Genomic DNA, 21,625 nt, shown 5'->3' with positions numbered 1-21,625 from the left:
TTCTGACATGATTCTCACTCTCTATCCTACTATCTTCCATTGACACTTGTTCCTGATGTTTTACACAGCCCTGCTGCCTTCATCAGAATAGTTAACTATTCTGACTGACTCCTTTTATCCTACTATCTTCCATTGTATTTATTCCCAAATGCGTTTGCGAATCAGCTACTTCCATTCTTCCACCATCCGTATTAACATTTCATTGCTCCACCTTCCTGGTTTCTTAACACTACTCTTGTTTAAATTTACTCTCAAATTTTTCATTTTACAAAGACTTTCAGAGATATTTGCAAGCAAATTTAACAAAAAATTCACACATTGGAACTATGAATTGGGTGATGCTACACAAGTAATTCATATCGTGATGGCTGGCTTAGATTAATTATCTGCAAACGTCAACCTCCTCCACCCTCAGTTCGCGACCAATTTTCTTATCCCTCAGCGTTGCACCTACATTTGCTGCGCTTTATCTGACTTCTCGCAACAGTCCAACCTTAAGATATTAATCAGCCAAGACGACTTTGTATTCTCCTGTCCAGATTTTAAACATGCATGGATTCTTCCATTATTGTCTTTCTTCTCACATGGCTGTTTCACAACAAACACCTATCTACACAACCTCTTGCTTGCCTAAATTGCTTGCCTAAACCCACTAGGTTCTTCCCTTGCCAATTCTGCTGTCATCTTGTGGTTACCTCAATCATTCTTGTAGTTGCATTTCACATATCTATCTATCTATCTATCTATCTGTCTATCTATATTTATGCTTGATATCACCAGAAAACGTGATGTATAAATGCAATAAACCACAGTGAAAAATGAAACACTGGGTATAAATCTTGACCGGTTTCGTCTTTAGTAATTATAAGACATCGTCAGGAGGACTGATGTAAAGTGGTCGAAATTTACAATAACAGTAAAAATTTACAGTAATAGTAACAGTAAAAATGAACTATTTTCGTTTATGTTTATGTTTATGTTAGTGTAAACAATCCTACCATACATTGGAAAAGGAATACAAAGGTATTTCAATAATACGCTGGAAAAAATTATCGAATCCAGTTTTATAAAAGAAAACTTTCGTAAGAATATGACTGTCAGTCAAGAAATGTATGATCTTGATCCATTTATAGTTCATCGATGGAGGGGTGGGTATAGTTCTCAGCTAGCACGCTGCTGGCCCAGCGGTCGATTCCCCGACCGGCCAATGAAGAATTAGAGGAATTTATTTCTGGTGATAGAAATTCATTTCTCGTCATAATGTGGTTCGGATTCCACAATAAGCTGTTCTTAGCCACGTAAAATAAATCTAATCCTTCGGGCCCGCCCCAGGAGAGCTGTTAATCAGCTCAGTGGTCTGGTTAAACCAAGGTATACTTAGATCCATTTATTTCAAGAGAAATAATTAGATGTATAGATCTTAAGGAAAGTAGTTGATCCCAGAGCAAATGTGTGAGCTCAACCGCATAGACAAACAAGAGATTTTTGAATGGAGCACTGCCCTCAAATAAGAGGGAGGTTACTGCTCCTCTCTCTCTTGTTCTCAGGTTGTCAGAAGTGAGTATTTTTTCCACCCGGTTGTGTGCTTTTTTACACTGTCACTCGAGTATGTCTACAGTAAATTTCTACCACTGTGTGTCAGTCCTGTTGAAGACATCTCAGAAGTAGTGAAGAGAAACCGGTCAGGATTTACACCCATTGTGTTTCATTTAACCCCAGTGGGACTTCAATATATATATATATATATATATATATATATATATATATATATATATATATATATATATATATATATATATATATATATATATATATATATATATATATATATTGTGTGTGTATACACAGTATCCTTCGATACAGCATGAATATGAAGCAGTCAGTTGTCTTTCAAGACCGACAAGCTGGGGGAAAGTCAGTTCGGTTGTATGAGTACCTGCCTAAACCATCCGTTATCGGCCAAACAAGCAGAGATCATGGCGATAACTCGTTAATAACAATCATTACCTCTTCGCTCTGGGCTGTTTGAGAAGAACTTGCCCTCCCCTCCGTTCCTGGTACCTCCTTGGAGGGTTTTTCTCTCTCTCTCTCTCTCTCTCTCTCTCTCTCTCTCTCTCTCTCTCTCTCCACCCACCTACAATTGCATTTCAGATGAAGCTTTTCTCGGAAATCGTAAGACGAAGACTTAGTCTCTCTCTCTCTCTCTCTCTCTCTCTCTCTCTCTCTCTCTCTCTCTCTCTCTCTCTCTCTCAAAATGCAATTGCTATATAATTCCCTTTGGAAGACAGGAATCGAAGAATACACGTGTTCCCTTTTCTTTCTCTTCTCCATTTAGTGCCATTGTGTTTCTTTGGTTATGTACAGAGATCGCACCTGAATTTTGTGCCATGATTGGTCAAAAAAAAAAAAAAAAATCCTTAATCCCCCGTAAAGAAAAAAAGCCTTTGCTAAAGATACACACGAACGACTCTGAAAACGAAACGAATCTTTCTGAGATTAGAAATTACGATTCTCATCTACGTAGGTTTTTTCCCTCGCAACGCTATCGCTTGGTATCGGAACCTGAACATTTTCTCTCTCTCTCTCTCTCTCTCTCTCTCTCTCTCTCTCTCTCTCTCTCTCTCTCTCTCTCTCTCTCTCGTAGATGCATATATGAGACTTTTTGAAAGATGTGTGTGGAAAAGTAACTCTCCATCTCTCTCTGATAGACTTATGAACATATAAATAGAGGTATTCATCAGGGAGAGTCTCTCTCTCTCTCTCTCTCTCTCTCTCTCTCTCTCTCTCTCTCTCTCTCTCTCTCTCTCTCTCTCTCTAAGATGCATTCATGAGAACTTTTGAAAGACATACATGAGCAGTAACTCTCCATTTCTCTCTGATAGTTTTATGAACATTTATGGGTGTTAAGCGAAAAATCTCTCTCTCTCTCTCTCTCTCTCTCTCTCTCTCTCTCTCTCATTTCGATCGAGGGCGAACGATGATTTAAGCAACATGACGAATGTTGCGAGTGAGATGATGATGATAATGATGATGATGCTGGATATCATTAGGAGGACCAAACTACACGGATTGGTACGACGGCTAATCACTATGATTAGAGTAATGGGAATTTTCTGGCAGTCATATCGCGATTGAAAGCTTCGCGTATAGATATATTTTAAGTTTCATACTCGGCCTTTTGACTACATAATCATGTCCTTCGAAGTGATTGGAATTTGAGTTAGGAAAAAAAAATATTAAAAAGAGGCGAACTCAGAGTTATGGCTGTTTGTTAAGGGCCAAAGAACGGATCGAAAAGAATTTCCTTTGCTCGGTCCCTTGCGCATGCGTGGAGACGAGTAAGTTCTTGTACGACTTGTTACACTCTTGCTACTAACTATTTGAGTTGCGCAGGTCTAAATAAAAGTTAAGTATACCTTAGTTTTACCAGACCACTGAGCTGATTAACAGCTCTCCAAGGGCTGGCCCGAAGGATTAGACTTATTTTACGTGGCTAAGAACCAATTGGTTACTTAGCAACGGGACCTACAGCTTATTGTGGAATCCGAACCACATTATAGCGAGAAATGAATTTCTATCACCAGAAATAAATTCCTCTAACTCTTCATCAGCCGGCCGCGGGAATTGAACTCCGGCCCATCGAGCGACAGTCTGAAGCTCAATCGACTCGGCCAACAAAGGGCTTGCGCAGGTCTAAATGTTACTGCTAGCTGCTATTAGAAGTACTGCTACTACTACTTTTACATTGTAGATTACATTGTGCATTCGCTGCTGTGACATACCCCTGTAGGAGGGTAGCGCCGTTAGTGCACCTCATGCGGTGCACTGTAGGCATTACTTGAGGCACTTTGCAGCGCGCCTCGGCACTAGCTGCAACCCCTTTCGTTCCTTTTACTGTACCTCTGTTCGTATTCTCTTTCTTCCATCTTACTTCCCACCCTCTTCTAACAGTCGATTCGTAGTGCAACTGCGAGGTTTTCCTCCTGTTACACCTTTCAAACCTTTTGCTGTCAATTTCCGTTTCAGCGCTGAATGATCTTATAGGTCCCAGTGCTTGGTCTTTGGCCTAAAGTCTATATTCAGCTCAACTCAGCTGTGACATTTTTTACTATTAAATTTAGCGTTAATCCTGGGGGTAGGAACAAGTCATATTTCTGTTACAACATCTACGTTTATCGCTTAACTAATGGAATAATACTGTTTGTTTTCTTCAAACCACCCATTCCAGTGCGTTCCTTTGCTCTGTTAACGAATACCGTCCGAAAAACAAAACCGAACTAAATAAAAGGAATCTCTACATATTTCAGAAACGCTTCAATCGCGGATAGCGTGTCGAAATGTCATCAAACCCTTATCGAAGGGCCCCGCCACTTGAAGAGCTCTTGATGAAATGTAGATTACGCGGAGGCCCCCCGCAAGCCTGAAGGGGGAAAGGCCCAAATGTTTTCCGGCTTCTTTGGCCCATAATCCTTTTAAATGCTTCCGGAAATACACCTTTAGTTAAGGATCTCCTCTTTGATGTTGGAGCTGGTCAAAGGCGTCGCGTTTTCGGGAGGAAATTGAGTTCTTAATCAGCCTAAACTTTTTCCCCTCAGCCTTTCAGAGGCGCATGCGCTGTCACGCTCTTTGAATCTCGGGTACTGGTCCAGCTTTCTCCTATTTTGATGCTGATGAGATTGTGGCATTTTGTTCTTGGAGTTTTGGACAAAATGCCGCATTAAAAGACTTAATCTATTCCTTGGGTATTTAACTTCTAATTTCTTATTTGTGAGGGTCATGAATAAGTAAAGTATACCTTAGTTTAACCAGATCACTGAGCTGATGAACAACTCTCCCAGGGCTGGCCCGAAGGATTAGACTTATTTTACGTGGCTAAGAACCTATTGGTTACCTAACAACGGGACCTACAGCGTATTGTGGAATCCGAACCGCATTATACCGAGAAATGAATTTCTATCACCAGAAATAAATTCCTCTAATTCTTCATTGGCCGGCCGGAGAATCGAACGCGGACTCAGCAGAGTGCTACCGAGAACGCCACTGACCCGTCCAACGAGGAACTGTGAGGGTCAAATAGTGGGGGCTAAAAAGTTAGAGAACTAAACCGGCATAAGATCATATGTATGTATGTATGTATATATATATATATATATATATATATATATATATATATATATATATATATATATATATATATATATATATATATATATATATATATAGTCTTCATGCTGCAGTATAGCAGCATTGTATAAATTTAAGGAACCATGTTAATTCTGTCTTATGGGACCTGAAATTTGTATATGTTTTTCAGAAGTGCATGCGTATGTCGTGCAGTTGAAATTATCATGGTGGTAAATATCCAGGCCCTTAGCAGAGTTTATCAGTTCTCGAATAATTGCAACTGCGCTCGTTCGTGTTCACCTGTGACTTTTGTGATGAACCTCCAACTTATTTGTCTCTTTGCATTGTAGATTTTTAGTTTTCCGTAAGAGTTTCATGGGCTGTGGCTGAGAGTTTCATCCAGCATTGTACGCTGTACAGAAACTCGATTGCGCCGAAGCGGCGGATTTTTTACTTGTTTACTTATGCTTTCACTAGGCGTTAGGTACACTGCGCAGTTGGCGCATCACCAGGAGACCTCGAATCGTGTATCGTTAAATTTTCTGTGGCATTAATGCAAATGGTGCTCATAATTTTTGCTTGCCCAGTGGTAGGTGGAGAAATCAAACGCTATGACTGGTTAACGTTCAGCTTAATTTAGCCAGTCACACTTCGTTGAGGTTTGGATCCATATGATGCGTTTTTTTTTTTCAAGATGGGCCAGGAGTTCTTGTTACAAAATTGACTGTAGAGCGGCCAGCTTGAAATATTGGCGAAGAGTAACAAATAACAAGCCAAGTATGTCGCCAAGGATTTTATTTAATGGAATTCATTTGTTCTTTAAAGAGTATAGTCAAATAAAGATTGTGCACATGTGGCGAAGTGGAATATACATTTTATTTTCTTGTATGAATTATATCCATTTTTTAAATTTTCTTGTATGAATTATATCCATTTTTTAAATTTTCCTGTCTGAATTATATCCATTTTTTTTTTTTTTGCATTGCTATAGAGAACTGCTTGGATTTTGATACTTCCCGTTACAAAGGAATAAGGGTTTTTAAATTTAGCTATGTTACTTTACAAGTGATCGAAAGAACGAATGACTGACTATAAAGAACAAGAAAACACTCAGGGGGCAGAACTCCCCCAGCTTCGTTGGAAAAAAAATCCCAAATGCAGATGCTCCATAACACTGGGTCATTCATTTCCTGACCGATTTTCCATCTCTTCAGAATTCAAAGAAACACATCTTGAATAGTTTCGGTTGCAAGTTTAAAGTATCTCACATCCGCTTGCGTGTCTTCAGTCGCATAAAACACAACTGAAATTCAGTTAATAACGTTTTAAGTCATACGGAAAAGTATAGTGAAGCCATATGCGGACCCATTTCAGGTTTATTGAACTGGCCAGAACACCTTTGCGGAACTTCCTTGAAATTTGTCAGTAACTTTTCGAGATGACAGACAGTTCCAAGTCACAACTCACATCTCAGAGTTGTAACTTGTGTGTTGTGGGCTGTAAATTTACGCAGGTTCAAGAAGAAATAGGGAACAAATTAAATGCACAGTTTAACCTGTGTATGGAAAAGTAATAAAAATACTAGCTCTAGGGCGTTCTTGTGTTAATGATGTTTGCGGAGTTGTAGTGATTGGTTGTTTATGAAGAGTAATTTGGCGTCACAAGGGCAGTGGTCATCAAGGCCGTGTAGGATTTATAGCTCTTATCCCTTTAGAATGTCTCTTCTACGAGGAGGATATCAGTGATACTTTTACTCTTTTGTGAACCAAACCTGTTAGCACTGACGAAAATCACTATGTTCATGAAGAAAAAGAGGTAATTTCGTCATAACAGTGTTCAGTAGAGTTTCAGTTGTTTGAAAAGTGTTGTCCGTTTTATTAACCTGCGGTTTGAAAGGTATTTCCATTTTAGGTGACAGCAATAGAAGCTGTAAAATTATCTTTAGTCAAGAAGATTCTTCTTTATGTCCTTTTGTTCTTTCCTAATTTCCTGAAATGGGTTTGTATGTTCATGTCAAAAAATCTTCTTTCTTCTTGAAATGAGCAAATCTGTTTTTGGGTAAGAAAAAGCCTTTCTTCTGTCTTTCTCAAGTTGAAATGAGTAAACATATTCTCCGGTAAAAGATTGGTTTGATGATGATGATGGGTAGGTACCAGGAGCTTCAAATTGATATGGGCCAGGTAGGGACGTGGCCTCCCCCGGAGAGGTCGTAGAAAAAAAATGTTGGCATACTTGATGATGTGATGGACCCTTGTGCCCAAAAGGTAAATCATTAAAGTTGGTAGCTACTTCGCCTACAGGGTCTTTCCAAAAGACGTCTGAGAGGACCTGTACCCACCCACCAACAAGGGGCATCTCACCTGTCTAATGATGGCCCAGGCTCGACCACACCTAACCCATAGAGCTTAACTACTTGCCACACTCCCCCTCCCCCCCCAACCGCGTCTTTTATCAGTGTAATATTTATGTGGGTGTTGGGAATATGATTAATAAATCAATCAGTAAAAAGATGGAAGTTAATAGAAATGTCAGTCAGCTAAATTAATGTATTTCTTGCTTTTTATTTGTTGAGAGTAAATTTTTTATTTGGCTATATGATTTGGAAAGGAGGTTTTGAGCAAAAACTTATTTTCGTTTATCATAAAACAGTACATTTCTCTACATTCAGTAGGTAAAAGGATAAGAAAATGAAACATTCCAGTGTAATTTGTTATTCTTGAACCAATAATTTTGATATTGAAAAGTTTTTCATTTTCTTGCGACAAGTAAAATCAATTTTAGACATTTTTTTTTTCATGTCAAAAGTTACAGAAAATATTTTTATTTAAAAGTTATTTTTGAGATATATACACAGCGAAATTAGGGTTCATTTCTCCTGAGTCATTTTTATCAGATTGCTTCCAATTTTTCGGAATAAAAAACACGAAATAAAAAAAGAGGAGAGGAGTGTAGGATACATAAGAAATAAAATAAAACCGAGATACCGGGTTAAGTTTAGAACTATGAAATGAAAAACAATTACCCAGGGGACAGGCTTCATCGAGAGAGAGAGAGAGAGAGAGAGAGAGAGAGAGAGAGAGAGAGAGAGAGAGAGAGGCCATCATCGTCATGTGCTGGATGAAAGCTGTTTGCCCTCGGTGAGGATTGAAAGAGTCAAATTGATGAAGATGTAGTGAGATTGGTTCGGGAATAGAGAGGTGGGTTGGGGTGCGAGATGGGGCTCGAGGGAGTGTTTTGGGGGCGGGGGGCCCCCTGGGCCTTCTACAACCAGCCTTTAAAGAAACGTCGTTATTCTTGAATCTTTATTCTGACCGCTGGGCCCTCCTCTGCCTGACAGCCTAACAACGGGTATTATATAATTTTCTGATCTTAGTCAATATCTTCCACATCATTCATGTGACTGAAGAGATTTCTGCTAAGTACGGCCTTTTTATTAGACTCTCTCTCTCTCTCTCTCTCTCTCTCTCTCTCTCTCTCTCTCTCTCTGGCCTAGGCTCGGTGGTGAGCACGCTTAGTTTACAAATCGAGTCACGTGTTCATTTTATAATTAATACGTTATTGCTCACCTAAACGTGCATAGGTGACTGTCGTGGGTCGCTGATCTTGTGGAGAGAGAGAGAGAGAGAGAGAGAGAGAGAGAGAGAGAGAGAGAGAGAGAGAGAGAGAGAGAGAAATGCTCTTGGCACAATTGTTCAATGTCTCGTAAAAATGCAAACCCTCGAAACGAGTGCTTCGACGAGGTAATCGTCACTCGGTCTAGGTGAAACCATTCATAAGATACTCCTTTTATGATTCTCTCTCTCTCTCTCTCTCTCTCTCTCTCTCTCTCTGCGTTTATTTGAAGAATAGTGTTATGAATCCCTCCCGGCATAGCTCGCTGTTCTCCCCCCTGAAACAGATACGATCGACGCATCTTGAGATACAATCGCCGAAATGTTCTTTGTCAGTTTTCCTCATTTCGCATTGCGATTAGGGCAAGAAGTCGTGTCGGTGGGACGCAAGTAATGTTTCTCACGTGTGCTACGTATCTATTTATTCCTCTCTCGTTCTTCCTTAGAGTTATCTGCGTTTTTCACCTCCCGCTCTTTTGCTAATTTATACTGCAACACGTCATTTGTATCCTTCCATGTAATTTGATTATATTTTGAATAAGTAATGCAGAATAAAATTGAAAGAATGAGGGAGAGAATTGAAGAGCCTTGAAAACCCAGATCATGAGACGAGGAATAATAGATTAGAGCCACACTGGAAAACCAAAACACACACACACAAAAATGGAAGAATTCAGTAAAAAGGGATTTCGAACAGAACGTATAGATCAAAAGGAATAAAATTAATCATAGCACAGAACCAAAATAAGGAAGAAAATGCAGAATCGAAAGAACCGCGAATTTGGAAAGACTGAGCCTACGGAGAACCATCACAAAATCATACGAGTAGTGACAGTAGCAGTGGAGGCCTGAGAAGGGAAACCCCCAAACATGATCAAGTCAGAACCTCTGCTGGGCTAATTCAAGGAGGAGGTTGATGAAGTGGGGTTGTTCTGTTGAGGTTAGGAATGGGTTAAAGGCGATCATCAACTCGTCCGCCGACCAACCTCCGTCGACTCTCCGACCTCCTCGGCCTATATAAAATAGCACCTTCTTGAGGGAGATTTTCTTTTCTTTTATAGGCTGATGTCAGTAGTAAGGGCCCGTGCTAGTATGAGACCGGCTTAATTCAATACCACCTACCTCTCTCTCTCTCTCTCTCTCTCTCTCTCTCTCTCTCTCTCTCTCTCTCTCTCTTTCCTGTCCTAGTAGGGGAAGTTTTTGAATTCAGTTCTAAACCAAATAGACCAGAGTTCGATCTCCAAACCGATCGAGGAGGGAACAAAATGGGTCCGTTTCCTAAAGATCCTATCCGCCTCTCCTGACTTGAGATGGGAGATATGTAATTGGTCATTAGTCGACTGTAGTAAATTATAGCTTGGTTGGAGATAGAGAGAAGAAAAGAGGGAAAAACAACGGACGTAATTACTGATCAGGCGAAATCATTCATAACGTAATTATTCATGAGATACCTCCTTACATTTTTGTGACGTCAAGTTTCGTGTAAATACCCGGCTTTTAAAATCGTTGTTAAATTTTGCGAGAGATGTCTCACTTGCGAGCTCGTTTGAATTATATATGTATATATATATATATATATATATATATATATATATATATATATATATATTATATATATATATATATATATATTTTTTTTTGTGTGCGTGTGTATACATTAATAGGTTACTTTCATGTGTATAGATCTTATTGCTCGACGTAAGTTACGTTTTCCTGGAAACGTCACCTCTGTCTTGACAGAGGCCCAACATTATAAACTAACACTGGGCACGTTAAATTCGACATTATAAAGCCCTGTAATATACGATAAAGATCAGTAATTAAGCGGATCCTTGAAAAAAATAGCTCTAGCAACTATCACCAATTTGAGCAACAGGGCTGACAGGCAGCATTTCATCTCTCTCTCTCTCTCTCTCTCTCTCTCTCTCTCTCTCTCTCTCTCTCTCTCTCTCTCGTGGTCTGAAGTCGCAGAATCGCATTCCTGATCAGCGTTGTCGACTAACCTGTTATCAATGATTTCGTGCAAGGGCAGCACTGAAACTCTCTCTCTCTCTCTCTCTCTCTCTCTCTCTCTCTCTCTCTCTCTCTCTCTCTCAGGCACACACTTGTCTATTTCGAGACATTATAAAAGACAACATCTTTATATCTTCATTCATGTTCTCATACTGCATGGCCACGCAATCTCTCGTTGGCCGTCGTGTTCGTATGCTAATTCTCAGGTTATAGATTATTATGTTTTACATGTTGCTTATTTCAGTTACAGAGCGGGCCTTCGCTGAATTGATATTTTACACACACACACATATATATGTATGTATGCATGTGTATATATATTATGTATCTATCTATCTATATATATATATATATATATATACATATATATAATATATATATATATATATATATATATATATATATATATAATATATATACAATATATATATATATATATATATATAAAGAGTTTTTCAAATACTTTTTAGAAATTGTGTGAATGTTTTTTTAATATTTTTCGGTTTTTCTTTTTAATTTGTGAAAGTTTTCTGTATATTTTTGGAAATTTAATAGACCATTTTCGATAATTTGGGAAAGTACACGAGATTCATTTCACTCTTTTTGGAACTTTGGTGGAAACTAATTTAGTTATTTCCCACACTTTTGCTTATTTTATTTTTTGATGGATTTCAGTCCTTGGTGGAAGCTAATAACTTATTCTTGGAACTTTATTGGCAATTTTTAGATATGTGCTACACTTGCGGATGTTAGTGAACGGTTCGTAACCTTTAATAACATCTTGAGATATTTTCCTACTTTGCTGATTCCTTTTTATTTGTAGCGTCGACTAAGACTTTCGTCAAAGTTTGCATATATTACATATTAAATATATAAAAAATATATATTTTTCGGCTCTTATTAGCTGTTTGTGAAATTCTATTAAGAATCTTTTAATTATTTTCGGATAATAATATAGTCATTTTTAAATATTTATTTAGCTTGTATGCGTTTATTGGTTGATTTAATTTTGTATATATATATACATATATATATACATTTATATTTATAATTTGTGTTATTGATTTAATTTGTATTATTATATTGATTTAATTATATATATATATATATATATATATATATATATATAAAATATATATTTCAGATTTAATTTGTGGAAAGTGGCTACTAGTATTTTAAGCATTGTTGCATATTCTCCCCCGCCTCCTACTGCACCCCCACCCACCATCTCAATCCGCTACCATAGTTCTACTTTGGGTGGTCGGTTGCGTTGTTTATGACCGTCTTGGGCAATCTTCTAATGACCTCCGGGGCATCTACGTGGGACTTCAGCACCTCCTTCAGGTGGAGCAGTAGGAGAGTAGAATAAAAAAAATGGTGTAAAAGACATTTCTGTGGGAGATATGACTACAGTATCAGGGATTTGCTTTAATTTTTCCCCTGCAGTGAAGTGCCTCTCTCTCTCTCTCTCTCTCTCTCTCTCTCTCTCTCTCTCTCTCTAGGTGTTACGGGTATAGGGCAGCTGAGGGAAGATGGTTAGAATTATTATCAAGACGGAATCTTAACTTGGTGGGCATGGAGGGCATTGGGCGGGGCAGGAGTCTTCGAGTTTGATAGCGCGGCAAATGTCGTTAGGTATTTGAAGAGAGAGAAAACACGGATTGTCCGTTAATGGTTCCCAGTGTATTTAGCCCTGTCTTGGTTTGAACTTAAGGAAGACTTCTCGTTGATATATATAAATTTACATCATTTGCTTACGTATTCTATTGCAGTAGAAGGAGGAGAAATTCGTATGATGAAACGAGTCGCACTCTGGAGCGGTGAGATCAATCCGCCAGAAATTCGAGGTTTTGTATTGACATGTCGTGTCCCTCCTGATCGAGGGAACACTCTTACGAATGTTATTATTTTAGCGGCATGCAAGGAGCGGACAGAGAGAGAGAGAGAGAGAGAGAGAGAGAGAGAGAGAGAGAGAGAGATTGGTAAGTATAGCGTTTAAGATTAATACCATCTTATGGATCGGACGGTGTTCCAGCGGCCGGTGGAATGAAAATGAGACATTGTGGACGATGTTGGAGTGTTTTTTCCCCGGCCTGTGAGAGTCGCCATTAATTCACTTTACCTCCTGCTTTTCGATTTTATTTATTGATTTATTTATTTGATTTATTTATTTATTCGTGTAATGAGGCTGTTAATGTTTGTGCGTGTGTGTTAGTGTTTTGATCTGTGGAGAGCTTGATATTCCTTACTGAATTTGTGTCTATTTATGTTATTAAGTTCGGGATCTTAACACCAGAAACATTATCTTTTTTTCGCTTTTCTTTTCGTAGAATTGAGGATGTAAATATTATTCGTTTAGCTTTACCTGGGTGTGAATGCATGTTTGATAATGCAAGATTCACCCTAACATTAACTTATCTTTCTTTTTATTCTATTAAAGCTGCTTTGGCTCGTAGCTTATCTTGCGAGAACGCCAAGTTGCTTGGATAAAATGGTAGAGGTGATTCAGTTAAGGGATAATCTGTCAAAGAATCTTAACCTGACGGAAAACTATACCTTAAAATTATGAAAATACTCAAGACTAACTTCTCTAAATACAAGACACGAAAGAGAGAGAGAGAGAGAGAGAGAGAGAGAGAGAGAGAGGGGGGGGCGCCGGCGTGGTCGTTTTTTACCTTGCACTATCCCCATCGTCTCCTCCATACCCTCAACTCCAGCTTACCTCGCTCGTAAAATGCTGAGTGTCAAAAGATAACGTTCCGATTACGATATCGCAAGATAGCCGAGAACCTCTGGAAAAAAAAAAAAGAAGAAGTAAAAAAGCGCTACGGACAGACGCTCCAGACATCTCGGACTGCCACGGCAGTAAGGCTTAGGCGCAAGTTTCGGGCGATCGGGATTTCGGCCCTTAGCGCCCCGTCTGGAAATGCAAAAGGAGGCTGTGCGCGCGCGGGAGAGAGCGAGCCCCGTTGCTGATGATATGGTAATTTCGCAATGGCCGGAGCCTGATATTACATTGCCTATCATGATTTAAGCAACGGCCGGAGCCGCTCTGAAACTAATGGTTATAATTCTCGCGCGTAAATACAAGCTGTTTGCTTAAGTAAAGCCCCGCGGAGGTGATCTGCCGGGAACGTGGAGTCCTGGGCATCGCCCGGCCATGATTTAAGTCAGATTTAGCGCCGTGTTTTTATAGAGATAAACTCAATGACTTCAAATTTCCACTAGTTTATTACCATATATATCACGCCGTGGCAGAGCCCAGGAGATAAATCGCTGCGGCTAAGCATTCTCTCTCTCTCTCTCTCTCTCTCTCTCTCTCTCTCTCTCTCTCTCTCTAAACTGGACCTTGGGCCTTCGTAGAGCAAGGTGTTTTTTCGGTACTGCTAAATAGTAAGGCAAAAAAACTCGCTGATTTTACTGTGAATTTACGGCAGGTCCTTTTTACGATGAGCCTGCAATACTGTAAACGAAAGTGATGTTTCTGTAAGGGCGACGTCTTCGAGAACATTGCTTTATAAATTTATTTACTGGTAAAGTATCCTGCGGTCGGTTACGTGTTAATTTAGGCGTGATGTGGTTTCTAGTTTTCTCGTTTTCGCAACTACACTCCGAGAATGGTGACCTTGTAAATTTTTGAAGTCCTTTAAAAAGGCATTGAAAACTTTGCATTTTTGAAAAGCACTTTATAATCTTGAGCCTGTTATCTCCATTGTAAGGTATTTAAATGGTGTTTATTAATATTATTTGTATTATTATTATTATTGTTGATTTTTTTCTGAATAGTTCCTTTTGCGAGGTCCTCAAAAGGTCTGGAAAAACTGTTAGGCCTAAGTCTAAAATATCTTTTTTGGAAACGTTTTGCCTCGCAAGAAATCTCAACTTTATCTTTCAATCTACCGTTGAGTCATAAAAAGTCTCAGAAAACTAGCTTATACTCTCTTTGAAAATAGTTGTTTCCACGGAAACATTCTGATGAAATTACTTTGAAAAGAATTGAAAACTATTGCCTGACGATGGAAGTCATAACAGAAGTCACTAAATCATTTGACAACCTTTATAAATCACTTGACGAGGTAATCAAAAGACGAAATAACAACTGAATCGTTTATCACGTTGGAAAGGCGCTTCTCCAAAAAATCCCTGAGATGCGCCACGTCTTGTGTCTCTCGTGGGTCGAAGCTAGAAGTTAGTTGGATTTAATTACCGTGGCCCTCGAAGAAACGCGGTAATGACATCATTAGCATTGATTATTCCTTTTATGAGCCACTTGGGCTGTTCTGAAATTTTTACGGATGGCTTCGCCTCCGGTAGTCCTCCACTTTTATGATTTTGTTGATCGGGCATAAAATGCTTCTCCTTTTATGAGGGTGGAAGTGAGGAGGAGACCGTATTGGCATCCGTCCGGAGAGAGAAAGAGGACTTTTTTTTTTGAGGATTCCTAAGCTGATTTTTTCTCTTAATATTAGAGAGAGAGAGAGAGAGAGAGAGAGAGAGAGAGAGAGAGAGAGAGAGAGAGTGTGTGTTTTGTGTTTATGTGCTTCAATACAGTCATATATGGTTTTATTTTGTACACATCAGTCTGTCCATGCTCACACTCTCTCTCTCTCTCTCTCTCTCTCTCTCTCTCTCTCTCTCTCTCTCTCTCCTTCAGAAAATATGCTATTTCTGAGTAGAATCTTTGGGAACTATAAAAAGAAGTAAAAGAATATCTTATGTGTTACAGTGCAACACAAAAAATATGTGACATTAGAATCACTGTTGGAATCCTAAAGGTCTCTCTCTCTCTCTCTCTCTCTCTCTCTCTCTCTCTCTCTCTCTCTCTCTCTCTCTCTCTCTCATTCAAGTATGCAAATCTGATGGTCGCACTTAGGTTAAACGTCTTCTTGGTGCTTAAATGCTAATATCTCCCGCGGGCGAAGCGATTCTTTGTTAACCATTGAGTGTGGAATATTCATAGAAGTAAATAGGCTTGAAATCCTAACACGGGCCTCTCGCACAGGGAAGAGCCTACAACTGCAAGTAATTTGTTCCGCTTGAGTGCGCTCTTTGCATGCATAGAGTAGACATTTTTAAGATTTTAAACGCGCATTGTCGGGTACAGTTTCCTCTTGCAAGTATAAGTTGCGGGAAGTGTTTGCAGACACTTGGTGCGGAGTTTTGTTGGCTTGTAGATGGCGCCGATGTTAGTCTTGTGTTTTTGCTGGTGATTGCCGTAGCACTTTATTGAAGAGTTCATTCAAAAAGGTTTAAATCGATTTTATTGCCAGTTCAGAATCTTGTACGCGCTCGTGAAAGTGAAGAAACATTTTATTCAAGACCTCTCGAATGGCCTCTTGACGAACCCTGTAATGGAGTTAGAAAAGCGTGTAATTCATAATAGACGCTCTTTCTATTCGCCCGCTGGTATGTGCATAAAAAGCGCTATCGATGATACGTCGGTACTACCGGCCTGTCAGTGTTCGCGAGAGCAAATCTCGCCAGTCATCAGCAAATCTGCAAGTCGCCATTAATATTCCGGTCAGGACGTTACATCCATGACAGCATGTGTCGCGTGTCTCGTGACGTCAGAGGCAACGTGGATTTGGCGGAGATGAAGTTTCATCACAGGTGATTGGCAGGTGACAGGCCCCTTTAAAAAGTGAATCAGTATACAAAGTGATGATGATGATATACGTACGATGCTGATTGGGGTAAAAGGGACCTGATGGAGACGATGTCGAGAGATGCGACGTCGATAAGTTGCCAATGGTTTTGCATATTAATATGATGTGACGAATGTCAGGTTTCAGGAATTCTTTCTGGATGAGGTCTTTAGCCTCATGCCCTTTTTCAAAACACTGGTTGCCGGGCACTTACCTCACTGCAGAGGTCAGCAGACGCAAATTTGGACTTCATATAAAATATATATATATATATATATATATATATATATATATATATATATATATATATATATATATATATATATATATATATATATATATATATATATATTATTAAAACTCTGAAACGTTTTGTTTTTTGTTTGTTTGTTTGAATACACACTTCGAGATTCGCGAGGCTGCAGCAGAAGGAGCCGAAGACAGCTGGGTTCTTGAAGTCTTCTTCAGGAAGCCGTTGTAATCCAATGGGTGTTTATCCAGGAGTTCTTCAGGAGCTGAAGACGGTTCCACAGGGTCCTGGAGTCGTGAAGACGTCTTCAAGAAGACGTTATAATCCAGTGGGCGGTTCTCCATTAATTCTTCAGAAGCTGAAGACGGCTTCACATGATCCTGAAGTCTTTAAGACATCAAGAAGACTTTATAATCCAATGGGCGTTTCTCCAGGAATTCTTCAGGAGCTGAAGATGGCTTCTAAGGATTCTGGAGTCGTGAAGACGTCTTCAAGACGACGTTATAATCGAATGGGAGTTTCTCCGGGAATATTTCAGGAGCTGAAAACGGCTTCCAAGGATCCTGGAGTCGTGAAGACGTCTTCAAGAAGACGATATAATCCAATGGGCGCTTCTCCAGGAGTACTTCAGGAGTTGGAAGAATTGCAGGAGGAATTTCTTCAAAGATTTTGCACAGATGACAGACACTACAGACTGACTTCCAGGTCAATCTTATATCATCTAATGAGGAAGAAAAGATGGGAAAATTAAATAAAGCGAGGAAAATTTCATCTTTAATCTAGACTTAATTCAGATATACTAAATATTATATGCTATTGGCTCTTAAAGATTTAAATATGCAAGAGAGCAAAGATTAGAAAGATTTAAATATGCAAGAGAGCAAAGATTAGAAAGTAAATTCTTTCTATCAATTCTGCCTTCTTGTCATTTAAACTAATCATCTGGTAATACAAATTTTCAACAGTAAGTGACCCAACATGTCACGGATGGTCTAATATATATATATATATATATATATATATATATATATATATATATATATATATATATATATATATATATATATATATATATATATATATACATACTGTATATGTACATATACATACATACATACATACATACATACACACACACACACACACACACATACACATATAAACATGTACAACGGAGAGTGTCCACTCCGCCATCCTCGCCCTGCCATTTGGTAGGCGAGGATGCTGCCCGATCATACCAAAGGACCCTGAGACCAAGATGCATATTGACGCATTGCGGAGTATCTGTCAAGCGACGTGCTTTATATCTGTCGAGTTGTTTGCGGTTTCGACGCTACACGAACGGCCTTCGTTAAAGAGTCGGGCTTATCGGAGAATGCGGGTGTCTGTCACGAACTGCCGTTAGGGAAGTTCTTTGCGGCTCCCGTCATCTCCAGGTGGAATCTTGGGTTGTGTCAGATTTGTTATTATTGTTATTGTTATTATTATTATTGTTATTATTATTATTATTATTATTATTATTATTATTATTATTATTATTATTTCTAATTTTTTTTCATGAAGTACAGAGGTGAAGTTTTAATGATGGTTTCCTACTTTTATAATAATATTAATAATAATAATAATAGTAATAATAATAATAATAATTATTATTATTATTATTATTATTATTATTATTATTATTATTATTATTATTATTATATTATTATTTCTAATCTTTTTTTCATGAAGTACAGAGGTGAAGTTTTAATGATGGTTTCCTACTTTTATAATAATAATAATAATAATAATAATAATAATAATAATAATAATTATTATTATTATTATTATTATTATTATTATATTATATTATTATCTTTTTTTTTCATGAAGTACAGAGGTGAAGTTTTAATGATGGTTTCATTTTTATATATAATAATAATAATAATAATAATAATAATAATAATAATAATATTATTATTATTATTATTATTATTATTATTATTATTATTATTATTATTATTATTATTATTATTATTATAACATCGAGGTGTAATATGGATGTTCCTGCTTTCCTTTATCATTGTTTTTTCTTCGTTTCATGTTCTTTTATTCAGTTTTGTTTATTTTCATGCATTAATTTTTGTTGTTTTCTATATTTCGTTGCTGTTCGCTTATTTCGTGTGTATTCAGCCCCGTTACTCCTTCTCCGCAAACAGGGACGTGTTACGCCGGTCAGCAGAACACGGAGACGTTGGTGAGGTTCGTGCTGGTGCCCCAGTTCCTCTACCTGGTGACGGGGGCCACTCTCGTCCTGGTGGTCTTCGCATGCCTGTGGAGGGCGCGAGGCAGGCTCCGGGACCAGGGCATGAAGACGGACAAGGTCGACGTCACCGCCGCCAGGGTCGGGGTGGTCGCCGTCCTGTACATGGTTCCGGCCACCTGCCAGGTGAGACCTACTTTTCCTCCAAGGGTGAGACGATAGCGACGAGTGAATGGGTCCTTCGAGGGCTACTGCGCATGGTTACTTCACTTGGCAATAATAATAACAGTCACGTGAAGAATTCGACAGAAATATCCAGAACTTGTTAGATAGGAGGATTGGAAGTAGTATGAGAGTGAAAGGGCGTGCGTAACCGGGGAGCGAGAACGCCTTTGGAAGAGGCGAACGGCGCAGTTTGTGTGGGAGTTTCGGTGCGTTGTTCACAAGCTTTCTTTGCTTGAGCTGATGTGGAAGTTTTTTTGCATATGGGTTTATTCTTCAGTCATCTGTTTATGCATGAGTGTGCTAGTAATATTGACTTTTTTTTTCTATGGATCCACTCTACTTTGGGGGAAACGGCATAGAATTATTAATGAGGATAATTGTTACTCTTGACTAATTCTTTAAAATGTTCATTTTCCACAGTAACAATTTTTATTCACTTATTCTGTTAAATTTGCTGCATTTCACAGTCGTTCATTTATTCTTTTCTGACATACTTTATTTTAGTTGTAATTTTACCCAAAATTCCCAAGCCGTGGACGCTTGGTTTCCTTAGCAGCCCAGCCCTAAACGCCTTCTCCCGGTTTCCCTGCAGGTTGGTGCCACCTTCTACGAGTATGTGGAGCGCGAGCACTGGCTGAGGGACCCGACTGTCCGGCCGAACATGGAAGTGTTCATGCTGAAGATCTTCATGTCAATGGCCGTGGGCATCATGGGCGGCCTTTTTCTCATCAACGGCCGCGTCCTCAACTCCTGGAAGAGGTTCTTCAAGAGATTCACAGCAGGAAAGCAGCCGCTGCCGCCTTATCTTCAGGCACCGCACCTCGTGCAGAACAACGTCGGCATGCACAAACATCCGCCCGTGCATTACGTGCCTCAGCCGCGCCGTCAGGAGGGCCTGGTAGACGTGCATGGCTACGTTCAGCGGTATCCTCCTCCCCCTCCCCCTCAGAAACACCACTTGGGGCACTCCTCCAGACACAAATGCGGCTCCGAGACTCAAGTGTAGTAGCGGCGAGCACAGTCAGAGTCTAGACCGTGGCTGAAGGACGTTTTGGATTGAAACGGCGCTGCTGTGGTCGAGTGTCCCTCAGGAAACGCCTCCTTATTTTCTTGTCCTTGTTTTTAAGATGTATGGGGTGTCAAAGAAATGAACTAAAGCACTAGGAAAAGCGTATTGTTGCAAATAGAGAACCGTGTACAGTGTGTATAAAATTTCCATCCAGAGGAAATCACGAGATTACTGGAAGTTCTTGTGTGTTGAGGGACAGGTTAAGTGATGGTTGGTTTGTCCACGAGGAAAGTTGCAATGTATCTTAAACGGAAGAATCTGGAATTGAGAACTGATTGGAGAGGCTTGGTTATCATGGTAGACAGAAGTGGGACTTGATTCCGAAGGAGGCGATAGACCTACTTCGTCAGAAATGGAGGATTTTGAAGGGGAGAGAGACAGTCGCCGAGCCGTGCAGTCCGGGATTACTTATTTCGACTGAGTAAATGTGTAGGAAGTGTATAGAAATGAAAGCAGACTTGTGTAGAGTAGAGAGAGAAAATAAGCAGTGTAAAGTGTGTTAAGGAAAAAAAGTAGCCTTAAGAAGAGTAGAGAGAAAAGCAGCAGCGTTGTCTGGCCTTACTAACTTCTCGTAAGAAGAGATGAAACCAAAGTGAACTATTTTTCTTTTTTACTAGAAACTGTATCAGCTTCGTTGTCTTGGTGGCCTACCAAACGGAGTCTTTCAACGGAATAAATCCATGGTGCTGTAATTTTTAAGTATGCGAAACCTTTTACTTTTTTTTTTTCATTTCTGTTATGTCCAGTTGCAATCAAGACCCGGTGAGGAATAACTGCAACTCGACGGGGAACCACTGAAGAGAATGAAATACATAGACCTTCCCTGTATAGTAAAGGATGACGATCATGGACCGTATTTGCCACATTATTAATTATATATACAGTGTATATATATATATATATATATATATATATATATATATATATATATATATATTTTTTTTTTTTTTTTTTTAGCTGGCGATAAATATCCGCATCCGATATCGTAGACGCCCATCTCCACTGGCGGAAGCTCTCGCTCAGTAGCCACCATTGGCTTGGTTGGTGACACGGATATTGGCTTTGGATATTTACTGTCAGCCCGGAAAAAATGAGTGAATAGATTCGTGTGGGATTGGGTGGCAAATGCAACCACTTTTCCAGCATGATTATGGGTTTGTAATTCATCGAAATTGCCTCAATCACCGACTACCTCAAACGCTGATGTATAAAAATAGTGCAGTTATTGTCAACAGTAACTTATTCTTTATTCTCAACGATAAGTTTTTAGCAAGCTGAACACAATGCATCTCTCCAATTACTATTAGTAGTTGGGGGTTTATTGTATACAAATATTGCAAGGCATTAGTTACTTAATGGAAGACGCAGATTTCTTTTTGTAAATTGTTATTGCATATGTTTGCTCCAAAAATTCTAAAATTCTGATCTAAACTTAATATGACCTCG

General features: G+C 39.1%; 1 protein-coding gene across 1 annotated transcript in view; it reads left to right on the top strand.

Annotated features, from left to right (window-relative positions):
• LOC136847660 (frizzled-4-like) overlaps positions 1-20,766 on the top strand; it is a 91,852-nt gene extending 71,086 nt beyond the window's left edge. Inside the window, 2 exon segments of the mRNA XM_067119462.1 lie at positions 18,842-19,071; positions 19,703-20,766. Of these exon segments, the coding sequence (XP_066975563.1) occupies positions 18,842-19,071; positions 19,703-20,116 (644 nt within the window). The 3' untranslated portion in view covers positions 20,117-20,766.
• Positions 20,767-21,625: the final 859 nt, after the last annotated feature.

This window comes from Macrobrachium rosenbergii, chromosome 17, assembly GCF_040412425.1.
Source record: "Macrobrachium rosenbergii isolate ZJJX-2024 chromosome 17, ASM4041242v1, whole genome shotgun sequence".
Classification (NCBI taxonomy): domain Eukaryota; kingdom Metazoa; phylum Arthropoda; class Malacostraca; order Decapoda; family Palaemonidae; genus Macrobrachium; species Macrobrachium rosenbergii.
This window is presented reverse-complemented; position numbering and strand designations above follow the sequence as displayed.